This window comes from Anomaloglossus baeobatrachus, chromosome 4 (assembly GCF_048569485.1).
Source record: "Anomaloglossus baeobatrachus isolate aAnoBae1 chromosome 4, aAnoBae1.hap1, whole genome shotgun sequence".
NCBI classification, from domain to species: Eukaryota; Metazoa; Chordata; class Amphibia; order Anura; family Aromobatidae; genus Anomaloglossus; species Anomaloglossus baeobatrachus.
In genome coordinates, this window is record NC_134356.1 from 621718076 (window position 1) to 621734220 (window position 16145).

The following is a 16145-nucleotide window of genomic DNA, read 5'->3' on the forward strand; positions in this document are numbered from 1 at the left end:
CCAACATAGGTGCCCGGAAAAAATATTTTAAATTCCTTAGGATCTCATTTTATCTCTTCATCTCATCTCAACGCGTTTCGCTCCATATAAATACCGCTCTGATCCTTGGAGACCACAACATCTAAGGCTATTATGCTATCCTGAAAAATGAAAAATCTCCTGATGAGCTCCGTTGTTTATTTATATTGAGATGAGATGAAGAGATAAAATGAGATCCTAAGGAATTTAAAATATTTTTTCCGGGCACCTATGTTGGACACAGAAATCTCAGATAAGTGCAGAAAGCTCTATTGTTAAAAAAAGGTTTTGTTTGCTTGATACCTAGTAATCACTGACCAGAATTTCAGGGCCTTATTTAGGGCCAGCCGCCGAGGAACGGGGGCACGGTAAAAATAAGGGTATACTCCATTGCCAGGCAGGAGTGAGATGATTGAGGGAGAGCTTATATCTGAAAACATATCTGTGTTTATTTCTTGTCTTATTGATTGGGTGTGTGAGATATAGGTAGTCTTTACCACTAGAACGACTTTTTTGAATATTGTTGAAGAGGGTGACAGAAGGGATTTTTAAGGGAGAGCCGCCGAGGAATGGGGGCATCGGTTAAGTGAGGATGTACTCCATTGACAGGCAGGAAAAGTCCTGGTAAGGGGAAGATTAAGGACATGGCCATTTTTTCTACCCGTCTCCCTATAAAATTGATGGAGTATTGCTCTAAAGTATGGTAATTTCTCTCCCATCCACTCTCTAATAGTCTCAACTGTAAGTGGCTTAGACACCTTCTTAAATTTTCACTATATATTTGTTGTTTGTCTAGGTCTGGGAAATAATTTTTAATGCATATAAATAAAGAATTTTTTTTTTAATGAGTTATTAATTGAAAATGGGTATATTCTGACACAACGCTAAATATTGGGTAACTAAGCGAAGCGCTTTGCTTGGTTACCCGATATTTACCCTGGTTACCAGCGTACACCGCTTATATTATTTTCTGACACAACGCTTTACTTGTATACCAGTCAATAATCGTTTCTTCTGAGTGTTTTACCCAATATTTACCCTGATTACCAAGCGCAGCATCGCTACACGCGTCGCTGGACGCTGGAGAGATCTGCCTGATTAACAGCTCACCAGCGACCATGTAGCGACGCACCAACAATCCCTGCCAGGTCGAATCGCTGGTGGGATCATTGGTGAGTCGCTACGTGTGACGGGACCTTAAGTTATATTATTGCTGACCTCAGCATTTCGACTAGACTTGTTCCCCTTTACTGACCTTGCACATACAATGCCATCCCAGGCAATTACTTTGATGGTAATTCTCTTGTCTGCGCCTCCAGTATGGATTGTCCATTGCCAGGGAAGACACGTCCATTACATAATCTTCTCGTGCTAGAAAAGATTGGTATCTGTCCTGGAGGAATCTGTCGTTGTAGCGGTAAAATGAGGTGTCATCTTCTAAAACAGAAAGAGGAGACAATAAAGACAAATGATAAGTGCACGGTGCACCATTTACTATACACTCCTAGAACTAGACCTAGCGTGTCACCCAGCTTTCCCAGGAACAGATATCGCTTTCTAATGATACCTCTATTATGTCAGAATTTTCATCCTACATTCTAAACCATCACATACAGATCCCCTGTCGCCAGACCAATAGCGGGCAGTTTGTCCTCTTATTTTACTCCTGCTGCTGCCCGGAGTAGTCCATGTTTTGTTTTTTTTTACCTTTTTACATCCCATCTTTAGTTCCAAAGATATGGACCTTTTAATTTAGTGCTAATTATTATGGTCTCTTCCATAAGGACATGGCTCACAGGTTTTTTGGGAGCGTGTCTTCAGGCAGCTATTTATAGTTACCTTGTGAGGAATGTCCCCTTAATATGGACCATAAAAATTAGCATTGAATAAAAAAAGGCTCATCTATATCTCTGGGCAGGTATGAAGGATTTAAAAGAAAAAAAACTAAAACTCAGATGAGCAGAATGAATAAAACAAGCAATGACTGGACATTTTGATCCCCTTTAAAGCCCCATTCCAGCGGTTTCAGAGGGGTTTTCAGCACTGGAGTGGTGCTTTTAATCTAAGATCTCTGTCCCATCTTATATTCACCTTCTGCCGGCTTTTCCATTTATCAGACTTGCTCTGGTCCCACAGCGCCATCTTGTGACCACAACCTCTGACTGACCATAAGCCAGAAGTTACGTCACAAGCTCTCAATGCAAGTCTTTGAGAGCCAGAAAGAGGCTCTCATAGACTTACATTGAATTGTGCCTTCTCGATTGCTCCATGAAACACTGGAGGTTACACTCCAGGGCTGCAATAAAAAAAAACAAAAAAAAAAAACAACTCACATTTCTCATGGCCAAATGCCTAATCTTCAGAATCAGACTGATTGATAAGTTAAGATTTGTTAGCATGATAGATGCCATCCATGCAGCTTCTCCAGCTATCCTGAAGAACTAAATATATTTCTAAAGCTGCTATTGACATGAATTTCTCACCAGATGCCATTAACAACCCATCCAAGAATCAGCAAAAACATTACATGCCCTCATCATCTCCCGCCTCGACTACTGTAACCTCCTGCTCTGTGGCCTCCCTTCCAACACTCTTGCACCCCTCCGATCTATCCTGAACTCTGCAGCCCACTTAATCCACCTCTCCCCTCACTATTCTCCAGCCTCGCCACTCTGCCAATACCTTCACTGGCTTCCCATTGCCCAAAGACTCCAGTTCAAAACATAAACCATGACCTACAAAGCCATCCACAACCTGTCTCCTCCTTACATCTGTGACCTAGTCTCCCGGTACCTACCTACACGCAACCTCAGATCCTCACAAGATCTCCTTCTCTACTCCTCTCTTATCTCCTCTTCCCACAATCGCAAACAAGATTTCTCCTGCACCTCCCTCATACTCTGGAACGCTCTACCCAAGCATAGCAGACTCTCTCCTACCGTGAAAAGCTTCAAGAGGAACCTAAAGACCCACCTCTTCCAACAAGCCTACAACAGCCCTCAGTCCAGTACACCACACTATTGCACAACCAGCTCTGTCCTCACCTATTGTACCCTCACCCATCCCCTGTAGGCTGTAAGCCCTCATGAGTAGGGTCCTCTCTCCTCCTATACCAGTCTGTTTTGTACTGTTAATGATTGTTGTACTAGTTGTTATGTATACCCTTTTTCACTTTTAACCCCTTAACGACCGCCGATACGCCTTTTAACGGCGACAAATTAGGGTACTTCTTCCGATCCGCCGCTTTTTAACGGCGGTCGGAAAAAAGGGTCTAGCGCCCCCCCAGAGTCAGAAAATTTCCGGGGTCTCAGCTGCCGGGGGTAGCTGAGACCCTGGACATCATGATTCTGGCCGTTTTTTCCGGTTTCCGCTCACCTGATGACCGGTATACACCGTATACCGATGATCAGGTTACAGTAAATGACCGTGCCGGTAAAAAATCATTTATCTCCCATCTGGTATAAACAAACATGTCAGATGGGAGATAAATCTCCTCCCCCGGTCCTTTCGGGTCCCCCAGTGTCGCCAAAGTGTCCCCCCACCCCCCCTTCCTCCCAAAAATCGAACATGGCGCCGCACATACCGGCGCGCACAGCAGCGCGCCGGCCGCATTTCCCCCTTTCCTATGGTTTCTGTCGCATGTGCTATGACACGTACGACAGAAACCTTCTCCCCAGGCCCTGCCAGGTCACCCCCTATTCACACCCCGGTGTTCCCCGGTGTCCCCCATACCTGTCAGCTCTGATCCCCACGGAGTCTGCAGCTGTGACCCGGGGAGGGTGGGTGCAAATTCTTTGCACCCACTCTCCTCAAATGGAGGGTCTGCACTCCTAGAAAATGGGGGATACGTTCCCTGAACGTGCCCCCCATATTCTAGAAGGTCAAGAATCGCCGCGGGACTTTCACAATGGATTACAGCAGGGACCTGATTTTTTTTTCTCTCAACAAATTGGCCAAAGAGGGAATGTTTTTGGGAGTGTTTTTTCAAATAAATTTTTTTTTGTTGTCAATTTTTTTTTATTACTGTCAATTAGTTATGTCTGGTATCAAATAGACGCCGTGACATCACTAATTGCTGGGCTTGATGCCAGGTGACATTACACATCTGGTATCAACCCCATTTATTACCCCATTTGCCAGCGCACCAGGGCACGGGATGAGCTGGGGCAAAGCGCCAGGATTGGCGCATCTAATGGATGCGCCACTTCTGGGGCAGTTGCGGCCTGCTATTTTTAGGCTGGGAAGAGTCCAATAACCATGGCTCTTCCCACCCTGAGAATACCAGACCCCAGCTGTCAGCTTCACCTTGGCTGGTGATCTAATTTGGGGGGACCCTATGTTTTTTTTTTAATTATTTATTTATTTATAAATAATTAAAAAAAAAACAGCTTGGGGAGCCCTCCAAATTGATTACCAGCCAAGGTGAAGCTGTCAGCTGTGGTTTGCAGGCTACAGCTGTCTGCTTTACCCTAGCTGGCTATCAAAAATAGGGGGGACCCCACGTCATTTATTTTAATTATTTTTTTTCTTTTTGGGCTAAATACAAGGCTAGGCACCCTTTAGTGCCACATGAAAGGCACTAAAGGGCGCCAGCTTAGAATATGCAGGGGGTGGGACGTTATATATGTTTGACATCTATCCATTCATCCATTGTAGCATTTTAGGCTATGTGCCCACAATCAGGGTTTGCAGCGTTTTGGGCACAGAGTGTTTTCCCTGCATCCATAACGCTGCGTTGTGCAGTAGAAGCACAGTGGAAGGATTTTTAGAAATCCCATGCCCACTGTGCTTCTTGTCTCCGCAGCATAAACCGACCTGTGGCGCAGCTTCCCGAGCCTCAGCATGTCAATTTATGCTGCGGAGACAAGAGTGCTCTCTGCACGTAGAATAGAGCTAAAGTCCACAGCAGCCTGAACCCAAATCGTGGGCATGGGCAGCTGCATTCTCCCGTGGACAACACTCACATCTCTGTAGGAAGGCTGGCACTGTGTACTAGACGCCGTGTCGCTGGATCATGGCCACAAAGCCTAAGGCTATGTGCGCACGTTGCGTACTAGCCCTGCAGAAATTTCTGCAGCGATCTGAAGAGCACACGTGCGCTTCAAATCGCTGCAGAAAATGTCGGTAGAGAAAAAAAAAAAGCCGATTCCATGCGCTCTGCCTGCAGCTCCTGCCATAGACAGAGCAGGAGCTGCCGGCAAAGCGCACGGAAGAAGGGACATGTCACTTCTTAGAACGCAGCGCTTCGGGCAGCAGCCGAAGCGCTGCACTCCAAGACGCCACATGCGCACAGCCCCTGCACAATCTCCATAGACTGTGCAGGGGACGCAGGACGCATGCAGTTATGCTGCGCTACAAAGCGCAGCGTAACTGCATGTATTTACGCAACGTGCGCATATAGCCTAACAGTGAGAAATTTGTTGCACAGCAACATTTTTGTGAAGTACCTGTGGATTCAAAATGCTTACTATACTCCTGAATAAAATCTTTGAGGGGTCCAGTTTCCAAAATGGAGTCACTTGTGGGGGGTTTCTAATGTATAGGTACCCGAGAGGCCCTGCTAATGTGACAGGGTGCGCGCAATTTATTTCAACTTTTCCAAAATTCAAATGGTGCTCCTTCCATTCCAAGCCCTCCCATTAATCCAAACAGAGGTTTTTGGCCACATGTGGGGTATCCCTGCGCTTACAAGAAATTGGATAACAACCTGTAGGGTCCACGATTTGTTGTTGCCTCTTGAAAAAGTGAGGAATGTGATGCTAAAGAAACATTTTTGTGAAAAAAATGAAAATTTTCAATATGGCAACCTAAGCTTATCAAATTCTGTGAAGTATTCGTGGATTCAAAATGCTCAATATACACCTAGATAAAAGCCTTGAGGTGTCTTGTTTCCAGAATGGGGTCACTTGTGGGGGACCGCCACTGTTTAGGCACTTTAGGGGCTTTCCAAATGCGACATAGCGTCCACTAATTATTCCAGCCAAATGTTCATTCAAATGGCACTTTTTCCCTTCCGAGCCCTGCTGTGCACCCAAACAGTTGATTTCCACCACACATAAGGTATCAGCATACTCAGGAGAAATTGCACAATAAATTTTATGCTCCTTTTTTTCCTTTTACTCTTGTTAAAAAAAGCTATGTGGTTGAAGTAACAATTTTGTGGTAAAAATGTATTTTTTTTATTTTCACAGGTCAACATTATAAACTTCTGTGAAGCACCTTGGGGTTCAGGGTACTTACCAAACATCTAGATAAATTCCTTGAGGGGTCTATTTTCCAGAATGGGGTCACTTGTGGGGGACCTCCACTGCTTAGGCACCTCAGGGGCTCTCCTAATGCAACATGGTGTCCGCTATTGATTCCAGCCAATTTTGCAGTCAAATTGCACTCCTTCCCTTCCAAGACCTGCCGTGTGCCCAAACAGTTGATTTCCACCACATATAAGATATCACCAAACTCAGGAGAAATTTCACAATAAATTTCATGGTGATTTTTTTCCTGTTACCCTTGTGAAAAAAAAGCTACCTGGTTGAAGTAACAATTTTGTGGTAAAATTTTATTTTTTTATTTTCATGGCTCAACATTATACACTTCTGTGAAGCACCTGGGGGTTCAGGGTACTCACCAAACATCTAGATAAATTCCTTGAGAGGCCTAGTTTCCAATATGGGGTCACTTGTGGTGTTTTTTTTGCTGTTTACGTACCTTAGGGGTCCTCCAAATGCGACATGGTGCCCGCAATCTTTTTCAGCCAAATTTCCTTTCCAAAATTCAAATATTGCTCCTTTCGTTCCAAGCCCTCCCATTTGTCAATACAAAGGTTTCAGACCACATGTGAAGTATCACCGCGCTCATAAAAAAGTGGGTAACAAACATTTGGGTCAAATTTTTGGAATTACCTCTTGAAAAAGTGAGAGAATTGATGCTAAAGCAACATTTTTGAGAAAAAAATGACAATTTTCAATATGACAACGTAACGTTATCAAAATCTGCGAAGTACCTGTGGGTCCAAAATGCTCACTATACCTCTCGATAGAAGCCTTAAGGGGTCTAGTTTCCAAAATGGGGTCACTTGAGGGGGGTTCCTGCTGTTTAGGTACCTTAGGGGATCTGTAAATGCAACATGGTGCCCGCAATCTGTTTCAGCTAACTTTGCTTTCCAAAATTCAAATATTGCTCCTTTCACTCCAAGCGCTCCCATTTACCCAAACAGAGGTTTCTGACCACATGTGGGGTATCGGCGCACTCATAAGAAAGTGGGTAACAAAGTGTGAGGTCCAATTCTTTTGTTACCTCTTGAAAAAGTAAGAAAATTAGTGCTAAAGCAACATTTTTAGGTAAAATGTTAATTTTTATTTTTTTTCATTCCACATTACTTTAGTTCCTGTGAAGCACCTGAAGGGTTAATAAACTTCTTGGATGTGGTTTTGAGTGCCTTGAGGGGTGCAGGTTTTAGAATGGTGTCACTTTTGGGTATTTTCTGTCACCCAGGCCTCTCAAAGTCACATCAAATGGGATGTGGTCCCTAAAAAAATGGTTTTGTAAATTTTGTTGAAAAAATGGGAAATTGCTGATGAACTTTGAACCCTTCTAACTTCCTAACCCCAAAAAATGTTGTTTCAAAAATTGCGCTGATCTAAAGTAAACATGTGGGAAATGTTATTTATTAACTATTTTGTGTGACATAACTCTCTGGTTTATGGGCATAAAAATTAAAAGTTTGAAAATTGCAAAATTTTTAATTTTTTTGTCAAATTTCAGATTTTTTCACAAATAAAATAAAAAAAATCATCCTAAATTTACCTCTAACATGAAGCCCAATATGTCACGAAAAAACAATCTCAGAATCACCGGGATCCGTTGAAGCGTTCCAGAGTTATAACCCTATAAAGTGACACTGGTCAAAATTGCAAAAAATGGCCTGGGCATTAAGTACAAAACTGGCTTCGTCCTTAAGGGGTTGAAGCTCCATGGAATTAATGGCGCTATAATAATAAAAAATAATAATAATCCAATCCACACGGGCAAAGAAACCATAGATGTCCATCAATTAAGTTATGTGTAATAATGTGAAATGACACAGGGAAAAAGTATTGTACATGATTACTGAAATTTAATTAATACTTCATACAAACGCCTTTGTTGGTTATAACTAGAGTTGAGCGACTACTTAACTATTCGTACTTGCTATACTTAAGGGTGCTTTACACACTGCGACATCGCTAGCGATAGCACCCGCCCCTGTCGCTCGTGCTCAATTTGGTGATCACTGCCGTAGTGAACATTATCGCTACGGCAGCGTCACACGCACATACCTTTACAGCGACGTCGCTGTGACTGCTGAACAATCCCTCCTTCAAGGGGGAGGTGCGTTCGGCATCATAGCGACATCACTGCGGCGTCACTTAGCGGCTGCCCAATAGCAGAGAAGGGGCGGAGATGAGCGGCCGGAACATGCCGCCCACCTCCTTGCTTCCTCATTGCCGGTGGAGGCAGGTAAGAAGATGTTCGTCGTTCCTGCGGTGTCACACGTAGCAATGTGTGGTGCCGTAGGAACGACGACCAACCTCGCTACTGACCAGACAACGATTTTTGGTAAATGAACGACGTATCACAGACCAACGATTTTTAACTCTTTTGCGATCGTTTAAGGTCGCTCCTTGGTGTCACACGCTGCGATGTCGCTAACAATGCCGGATATGCGTCACAAACACCGTGACCCCGACGATATATCGTTAGCGATGTCGCAGCGTGTAAATGGCCCTTTATAATGAGTACCGTCAAATACTCGCGTATTCATTCCGAATAGTGTGTGCAATGCAAGTCAATGGAGAAAACTCACAATCTAACGAGTAACCCGAATGTCGTACTATTCGTGCAAGTAGAGATTTTTCAACAAAATCATAGTTTTTTGGTGTTTTTTTTATCAATATTTTGGGGGTGGCTGTTAGTTTTCTTTGTTATTTAAAAGTGCTCATCACATTTTCATGACAGGGCCTCTTGAAGGAAACCGATGGCAGGGAGGCAGAGCAGCAGTCAAGGGAATTCACAGGTGGTGGTCCCATTAGCGGTGGGACCCTCATCTATTGGATATTATTGTCATGTCATGTGGCGGCAATCTCCTTTTATTGGTGCTCACTATACTCAACTAGCATCAGTTGATTTGGATGGATAGTAATTCATGTCTATTTATGTAGTGGAATGTGACATTAGATTTCACCCTTTGCAATGAATCAGGTAAAATCTGCAGCAAATCCACAGTGTTTCCAAATGGTTTGGTGCAGATTTTGCTGCTGGGGATATTCTGATGCTGAAAAGTCAAAATAAAAAAGTCCTGTGTGGATGTAATGTCATGGGTGACAGACAGTCATGTGGTTTCTGGCAATAGAGGGTCACAGTGTTTGGCTGCGCAGAATGCTCCCTGACTTTCTACTGTTCATGCTGTTAGTATTGATTGTACTAGGTAGCTTTCCTGCTGGATTTCCATCTCTTCCTCTTTATGACCCAGCAGAGCGCTTAGTCCATCCAGCTGCTGATTATCAGTGTTCTCCATTTGCTTAAATACTCCCATCTTCCCTGGATTTGTGCTGATGATATTATTCAGCTCATTCAAGCTCAGGTTGCAAGCAGGTGGCTTGTACTCCTCTGTGGCATTGTTGTTGAAACCTTGCTGAACTTCTACCTGAATCATCTATGGATAAGTAGTTCATGGATTGTCCCCTTGTGTGTTCTCCTTGTGCCTTCGCTAATGTTTAGTGGGGTTGACAAAGAGCTCATTCCACCCATTCCCTATTTAGGGTCCAGCACTAGGGATTCCTTGGGTCAGGTATCCGGTTCGGCGCATGGGGTGAAGCCTATCTAGGGTTGTGAGGAACCCCAGGGACCAGCAGTAGGTTTGGTCAGGGGTCACCATCTCTCCCTTCCCTAGGGAAGGTTTCCCTTCCCTTTCGCTGTTTGCTTGGTACTTCCCCATACTTAGCGTGACACGTAACCCTCACAATGTTACTGGAGCTGGTCTTGAAGACTATCTGACACAGATAAAAAGTGATTGAACACAAAGGCACAAACATCAATTACTTACTGGATGTGTCCTCGGTATCTGGTCTAAATTTGGACCCGCTCACATATCCTATATCAAAATTTATATCGAATGCAAAGGCCATAGAGTGCGTCTGATCCGATGAAGGCTCCACTGTAACCCGGCTGGTATTACGAGCGGTGCTGATGAAGCAGTCAGGTTCCGTCACCGGCTCCAGTGAAAATTTTTGGGGGGCGATTTGAATGATGTTGAAGAAAAAATGTCTGGTCTCGGGGTTTGTGATGTCAAGATTCCTCTGTCCTAATGGCTGAATGGAAAAAGGGAAGCTGTTAGGTAAGAAGAAGGTAAGACTGGGAATGCAGAATAAGAAGGGGAATACAATAAAGTATAATAATAATAATAATAATATTTATTCATTCATATAGCGCTGTTGTGTCCCATGAATGGGAACAACCTGTTGTATGTAATTCTTGCATTGCATATTTTTCCTCCTATCAGGAAATTCCTTTATTGTTACTAGGTAGATTAGACTGTATGAAGTTTGTCCCTATGTACCTCCCTTAGTTGGCTTCTGTATAGAATGCTCCTCCCTTCTCCTTCAGTTTTAGTCTAGAGAAACCATTGCTGAAGAGACATGTCTACAACCCTGTACAGATTATTCCTTTTCACCTGCCTTTACTTTGTACTTAATACAAGATTCTAGTAGAAAACTACAGCGTTTCTCCTTGTCTTCCTACAAGTCATCGTTGGGCTGAGTTAACACTATCTGTGGAAGCCGGTAGAGTGAGTAAAATCATACAGTTATCTAAGGGACTGATAATTAGAGCGGTTGGATTCATTGCTACAGGGAAGAAACAGAATAGTGAAAATGACTAGCTGTGACTGGGATTAGTATTCATATATCAGTAACTAACCTGTTTCCAGGAGTGCTATATTGCATACAATCCAGAGAAAGGATTACCCCAAGGGGCTGATAACAAGCCACAGCATAAAACTTTATAGCAGCTTCAGACAGAAAGTGCCCTGTAAAGTATTAACCTGTTATCAGAACTGTGTGCAGCTATAAACCTAGAATCACCCATAAGCTAATTGTAAATTGCAGCCAGAGACTCTGAAAATACATCCTGCAAAACTGGCTGCTGGCTGCAGAGATTGCAACATTGTATTATTTCCCTGACAACCAGTGCAGAGCAGCATTCACCCTTCCTGATGGAGTCAAAAAGAACAATTTCCCTACCTGCTTTAAAGCAACAAGAGGAAGACATGGACTCACACTTACATTACAGTGAAAGATCTAAGCGGTTGACTAAACCAACATGGAAGGTTAAAGAGAACCTAGAAACAGCCAGATGTGAACTATTTACCCAGACAGCATTATTGTGGCAAAGAGTGCAAAAACAAGTGACTGTTTTATCTGCGCCCAGTGCTCATGAGCTACCATCAGAGGGAGCCCTGGAACAACTGTACTCAGCATACCAGTCCTACAAAGAGATTTGTAAAAAATATTCCTCTACCCTGCTGAGAGCAAATACGTCTGAGTCTGAAAAAGAACTACAGGACTTCCAACAGCTTAATGCTGAACGAGACCGCACCGTGCGCGACATTGTGAGCGAGACTGAAGCAAAAATTGCGCAAATGTCAGGAGCGGCATCTTACAAATCCAGGTCCATTAAGAGCTCAAGGCACTCACTCAAATCAGGCTCATCAAGGTACTCAACCCTTAACGAGCAGCTCATAAAGGCACGCGCCAAAGCAGAAAATAACAAAAGTACACGCCATCTTCGCCCAGAGAGAAGCAGAGATGAAAACAGAATCTGCACGCAAGGAAGCAGAAATTGAAGCCCTTCAGAAGGAATGTGAACATGTGGCGGCCATGGCAAGGCTAAAAGTCTTTGAGCAAGCTCTGGGTGGGAGCCAAGAAGGCAGCGCCAGTTTGTGTGATCTCGACACAGAAGACTCACTTAAGCGTACAAGAGATTACGTGCTGAGCCAAGCCGACGAACCGCCAACTACCATCAACATTCCCGTCAGTGCTAACACTTCTCCAGAGCCTCAAGACACTGATCCACCTACAGCTTCCAGCCTTCCAGGTCAGTCCAATGCACCTCAGACTTTCAAGCCTGAACCAGTTTCATATTCCAATGCACAGCCACACCCTGCGCATCAGCAACCTCCGTATGCCCATGTCTACATGCAACCTAACATGCCGGCAAGGCGCTACATTCCTAACAACTATGTAGTTCCAGCCCCGTATACAACAGAGATTGTACACACCAAACCGATCACTGGTCTAAACGCCTACGCCACTCCATACTTTCCCATGTTCCCGAACCAAGAAGCTACGAATCACGCAACCAGCACCACGCAGTCAGCAAATGTGCCCCCAACGTCGGAAAGATCAGATATGTCCGACTTTGCGAAGTACATGATCCGCCGAGAACTCACCAACACCGGTCTCACAAAGTTTGACGACCAGCCCGAAAACTACAGAGGGTGGAAGTGTGCCTTCAAAACCGCAACACGTGACCTCGGCATTACGGCTTCTGAAGAGCTGGACTTGCTAATCAGGTGGCTAGGGCCACGGTCTACTGAGAGAATCAAGAGACTCAGATCCGTCTACATCAGCGACCCAACAACTGGTCTCGCAACCGCATGGGACAGGCTAGAGAAAGGCTTCGGCAGTCCTGAAGCAATTGAAGATGCATTGCTGAAACAACTATACGACCTTCCCAAAATATCTAGCAAGGATGCTTCAAAGTACCAGGAACTCAGCGACCTGCTGTTCGAGCTCCAGCTGGCCAAAACAGACACACACCTACCTGGCCTCAGCTACCTGGACACCGCTCGTGGGGTGAAACCCATAGTCGCCAAGTTACCTTACAACGTGCAGGAAAGGTGGACTACGGTAGGAACAAACTATAAAAAAGAGCACCAAGTCTCCTTCCCTCCATTCTCCTACTTCTGTGAGTTCATCAATGGCATCGCGGAACGTAAGGCAGACCCCAGCTTCACCTGTGGAGAACCCACCGACTCCACTTCACCAGCTCCCAGGTATGAGAGCACTCATCAAAATGACAGAAAACGTAGGGGCCCAGTATCAGTCAAGAAGACCGATGTTCTACCACCTACACCAACGTCAGCACCAGACAAGGGCAATGAAGGCGGGAAGGCGGAAAATCCAAACCGCCAATGTCCTATTCACAAACTGCCACACCCCCTGAAGAAGTGCATTGGCTTCAGGAAGAAACCCCTTCAAGAACGAAAGGAACTCTTGAAAAGGTTTGGGGTATGTTTCAGGTGTTGTGCCTCTACAGAACACCTTGCCAAGGACTGTAAGGTTACAATTAAGTGCATGGAGTGCGACAGCACGGATCACGTACAAGCGCTCCACCCATCTCAGCCTGATCCTGCACCCACACCTTCTCCTACCACAAGTCATGGCAGGGAGAGTACAGGCCAAGCTGCAAACCACCTCATAGTATCCTCCTCGTGCACCGCAGTCTGCGGAGAAGATCTCTGGGACAAGTCTTGCGCGAAAATATACCTAGTAAGGGTATATCCCAAAGGTCACCCAGAAAGGGCCGTGAAGGTGTACAGCATCCTGGACGACCAGAGTAACAGGTCACTTGCCAGGTCTGAACTCTTCGACTTGTTCGGCTTAAAAGGAAATGCCTACCCTTGTACACTAGGTACTTGCAGCGGCATCTCAGAAGCTTGCGGAAGAAGAGCCAGTGGTCTCATGGTAACATCTCTTGAAAATACCGTAGAGATACCTCTACCGACACTCGTCGAGTGCAACCAGATACCGGCTAACCGGGAAGAGATTCCAACACCAGAAGCAGCTCTTCACCACCCTCACCTGAGAACTATTGCCAGCAAGATCCCACCTCTTGATCATAGTGCAAAAATCCTGATTCTGATTGGAAGGGACATCCTCCGGCTACACAAAGTACGCCAACACATCAACGGGCCACACGATGCGCCATTCGCTCAGCGCTACGACTTAGGCTGGGTGATCATAGGAAACGTCTGCGTAGGCAAAGTGAAGAGTCCCGACGCGATCTCCTCCTACAAGACGCACATCCTCCCAAATGGTCGCGGCACTCACTTTCAACCATGTCCGCATCACTGCAGGGTGAAAGAGAGGCTGAGCGACACCAGGTGGCGACATCAGCCTCCCGACTGCGCGAACGCATATCATCTCTGGGATGACGACTTCGGGTCAACAGCGTTCGAGTCTACAAACGAAGACAACAAATTGGCTTCGATGAGAGAAGACAAAGAATTCATAAAGATTATGGATAAAGAGTTCTCTCAAAATGACTCTAACAGTTGGGTAGCCCCATTACCCTTTCGGTCTCCAAGGCCAAGGTTGCCAAACAACTCCCAGCAAGCAACCGCAATGTCCTCCTCTCTAAAACGCACTTTGGAAAGACAACCAGAGATGGAGAAATGCTTTGTCGAGATTACGCAAAATATCCTCGACAGAGATCATGCTGAACAGTGGCACCACATTCCCACTGAACAAAACCCAACCGACCGAGGAACGAGACTCACTGCTGCGTCCAAACTCGGCGATAACATGTGGCTGACACCTCCAAGTATCTTATACGAGGAGACCTGCGATAACTACGCCGGCAACATGTACGAGCTGGTGGAACCAGAATCCGACAAGGAAATTAGACCGGTCGTCTCCGCTCGCTACACTTCAGTACCATCAAAACAGAAGTTGAGACCTCATCGCTTCAAGCGCTTCACAAGTTGGTCATCTGAGGTACGAGCCGTAGCTCGTCTTATTCACGTCGCTCACTGTTTCACCAACTACAAGTCTTCAACGTGCCACGGCTGGCGCATGTGTGTGATTCGTCCAGTCACCGAACTCGTGCTACTTTTACCAAAGGAGGACGTTACATGAACTAACTTTGTCGTTGGGCACTGCCACGGCAGGGAGCGTACCTTTCCTTACCCCTGCTGTACTGAGACACAACTGTCCGTGTCCAATTGAACCTTGAACTTTTCCTTTGGATTAAAACTTTACCGTTGGATTGGGTTGGAGGAAGAGTTGGCATGTTTGCGGCTTCCCCAATCTGAAGATGGGTTTGTTGAACTTGAATTCTGTTAAAAAATATACTCTTAAATATATTTTTCTTCAAATACGTAAAGGCGCATGAATGAAAAGACCTCAAAAATGTAAAAAATAAATGTATTTTATCTATTTAAAAATGGTTGCCAGGGTTCAGTTACAGAAAGGAAAAAAAATAATATACTTTGATAGCTTATGTAAAAAGAGTTCATTTAGTCCATACTGAACAATGGGAAGGCTTTACCCATCTCTCTTTGGCTCCTGAACGGCAATGCAGGGGATGTCATCTCAGCGTGTCATATCTTGCAGCACTGGAGTCTTCTCACAGCAGGCAGTGTGGAGAGCGAACAGTAGCCCCCTCCATCGTGCATTATATACCAGCTGTTCAAACCATATAGGGCATTCTAGTGTAACACAGTTGAATATAGTTCCATATTACGTAACCTTCTGGAAACTTCGGAAAGCTTCGGGAAGGATTTAAATATATCCCTTCATGCTCAGCACTCAAGTATATTCAATATGGGCATATTTACCCTTATAAACTTTATTAATAACCTATGCCCTCCAACATAAACAGAACTATGAACGTATATGTCTTACTATGAAATATTTGATAACTAGATGTATTAATTTTAATCATTTTACAAATTCATGTTTAACATTTTTCTACTTTTTCATTTTTTACGCAAGGACAATGCGTCATCAACAAAGCATGGACTTGAATTCAGTGCATTACGTTGCATTTTTTGTGTTGTCTCTTATCTCGTTACAGGTTTCGTGACATCGAGGGACAGGATCGACTCCTTACGTCGTAAAAGGACTTGTGAAATCATATGATTTCAGACGGGGAGTGTTGTGTCCCATGAATGGGAACAACCTGTTGTATGTAATTCTTGCATTGCATATTTTTCCTCCTATCAGGAAATTCCTTTATTGTTACTAGGTAGATTAGACTGTATGAAGTTTGTCCCTATGTACCTCCCTTAGTTGGCTTCTGTATAGAAT

At 44.6% G+C, this 16145-nt stretch overlaps 1 protein-coding gene across 1 annotated transcript in view; it reads right to left on the reverse strand.

Annotated features, from left to right (window-relative positions):
* The window catches only part of LOC142301923 (uncharacterized), a 33345-nt gene that overhangs the window by 3316 nt on the left and 13884 nt on the right, over positions 1 to 16145 (reverse strand). Inside the window, exons 4-5 of the mRNA XM_075342968.1 lie at positions 10100 to 10364; positions 1274 to 1455 (exon numbers count right to left, since the gene is read on the reverse strand). Coding sequence (XP_075199083.1) covers positions 1274 to 1455; positions 10100 to 10364 — 447 coding nt within the window. The remainder of the gene's footprint in view (positions 1 to 1273; positions 1456 to 10099; positions 10365 to 16145) is intronic.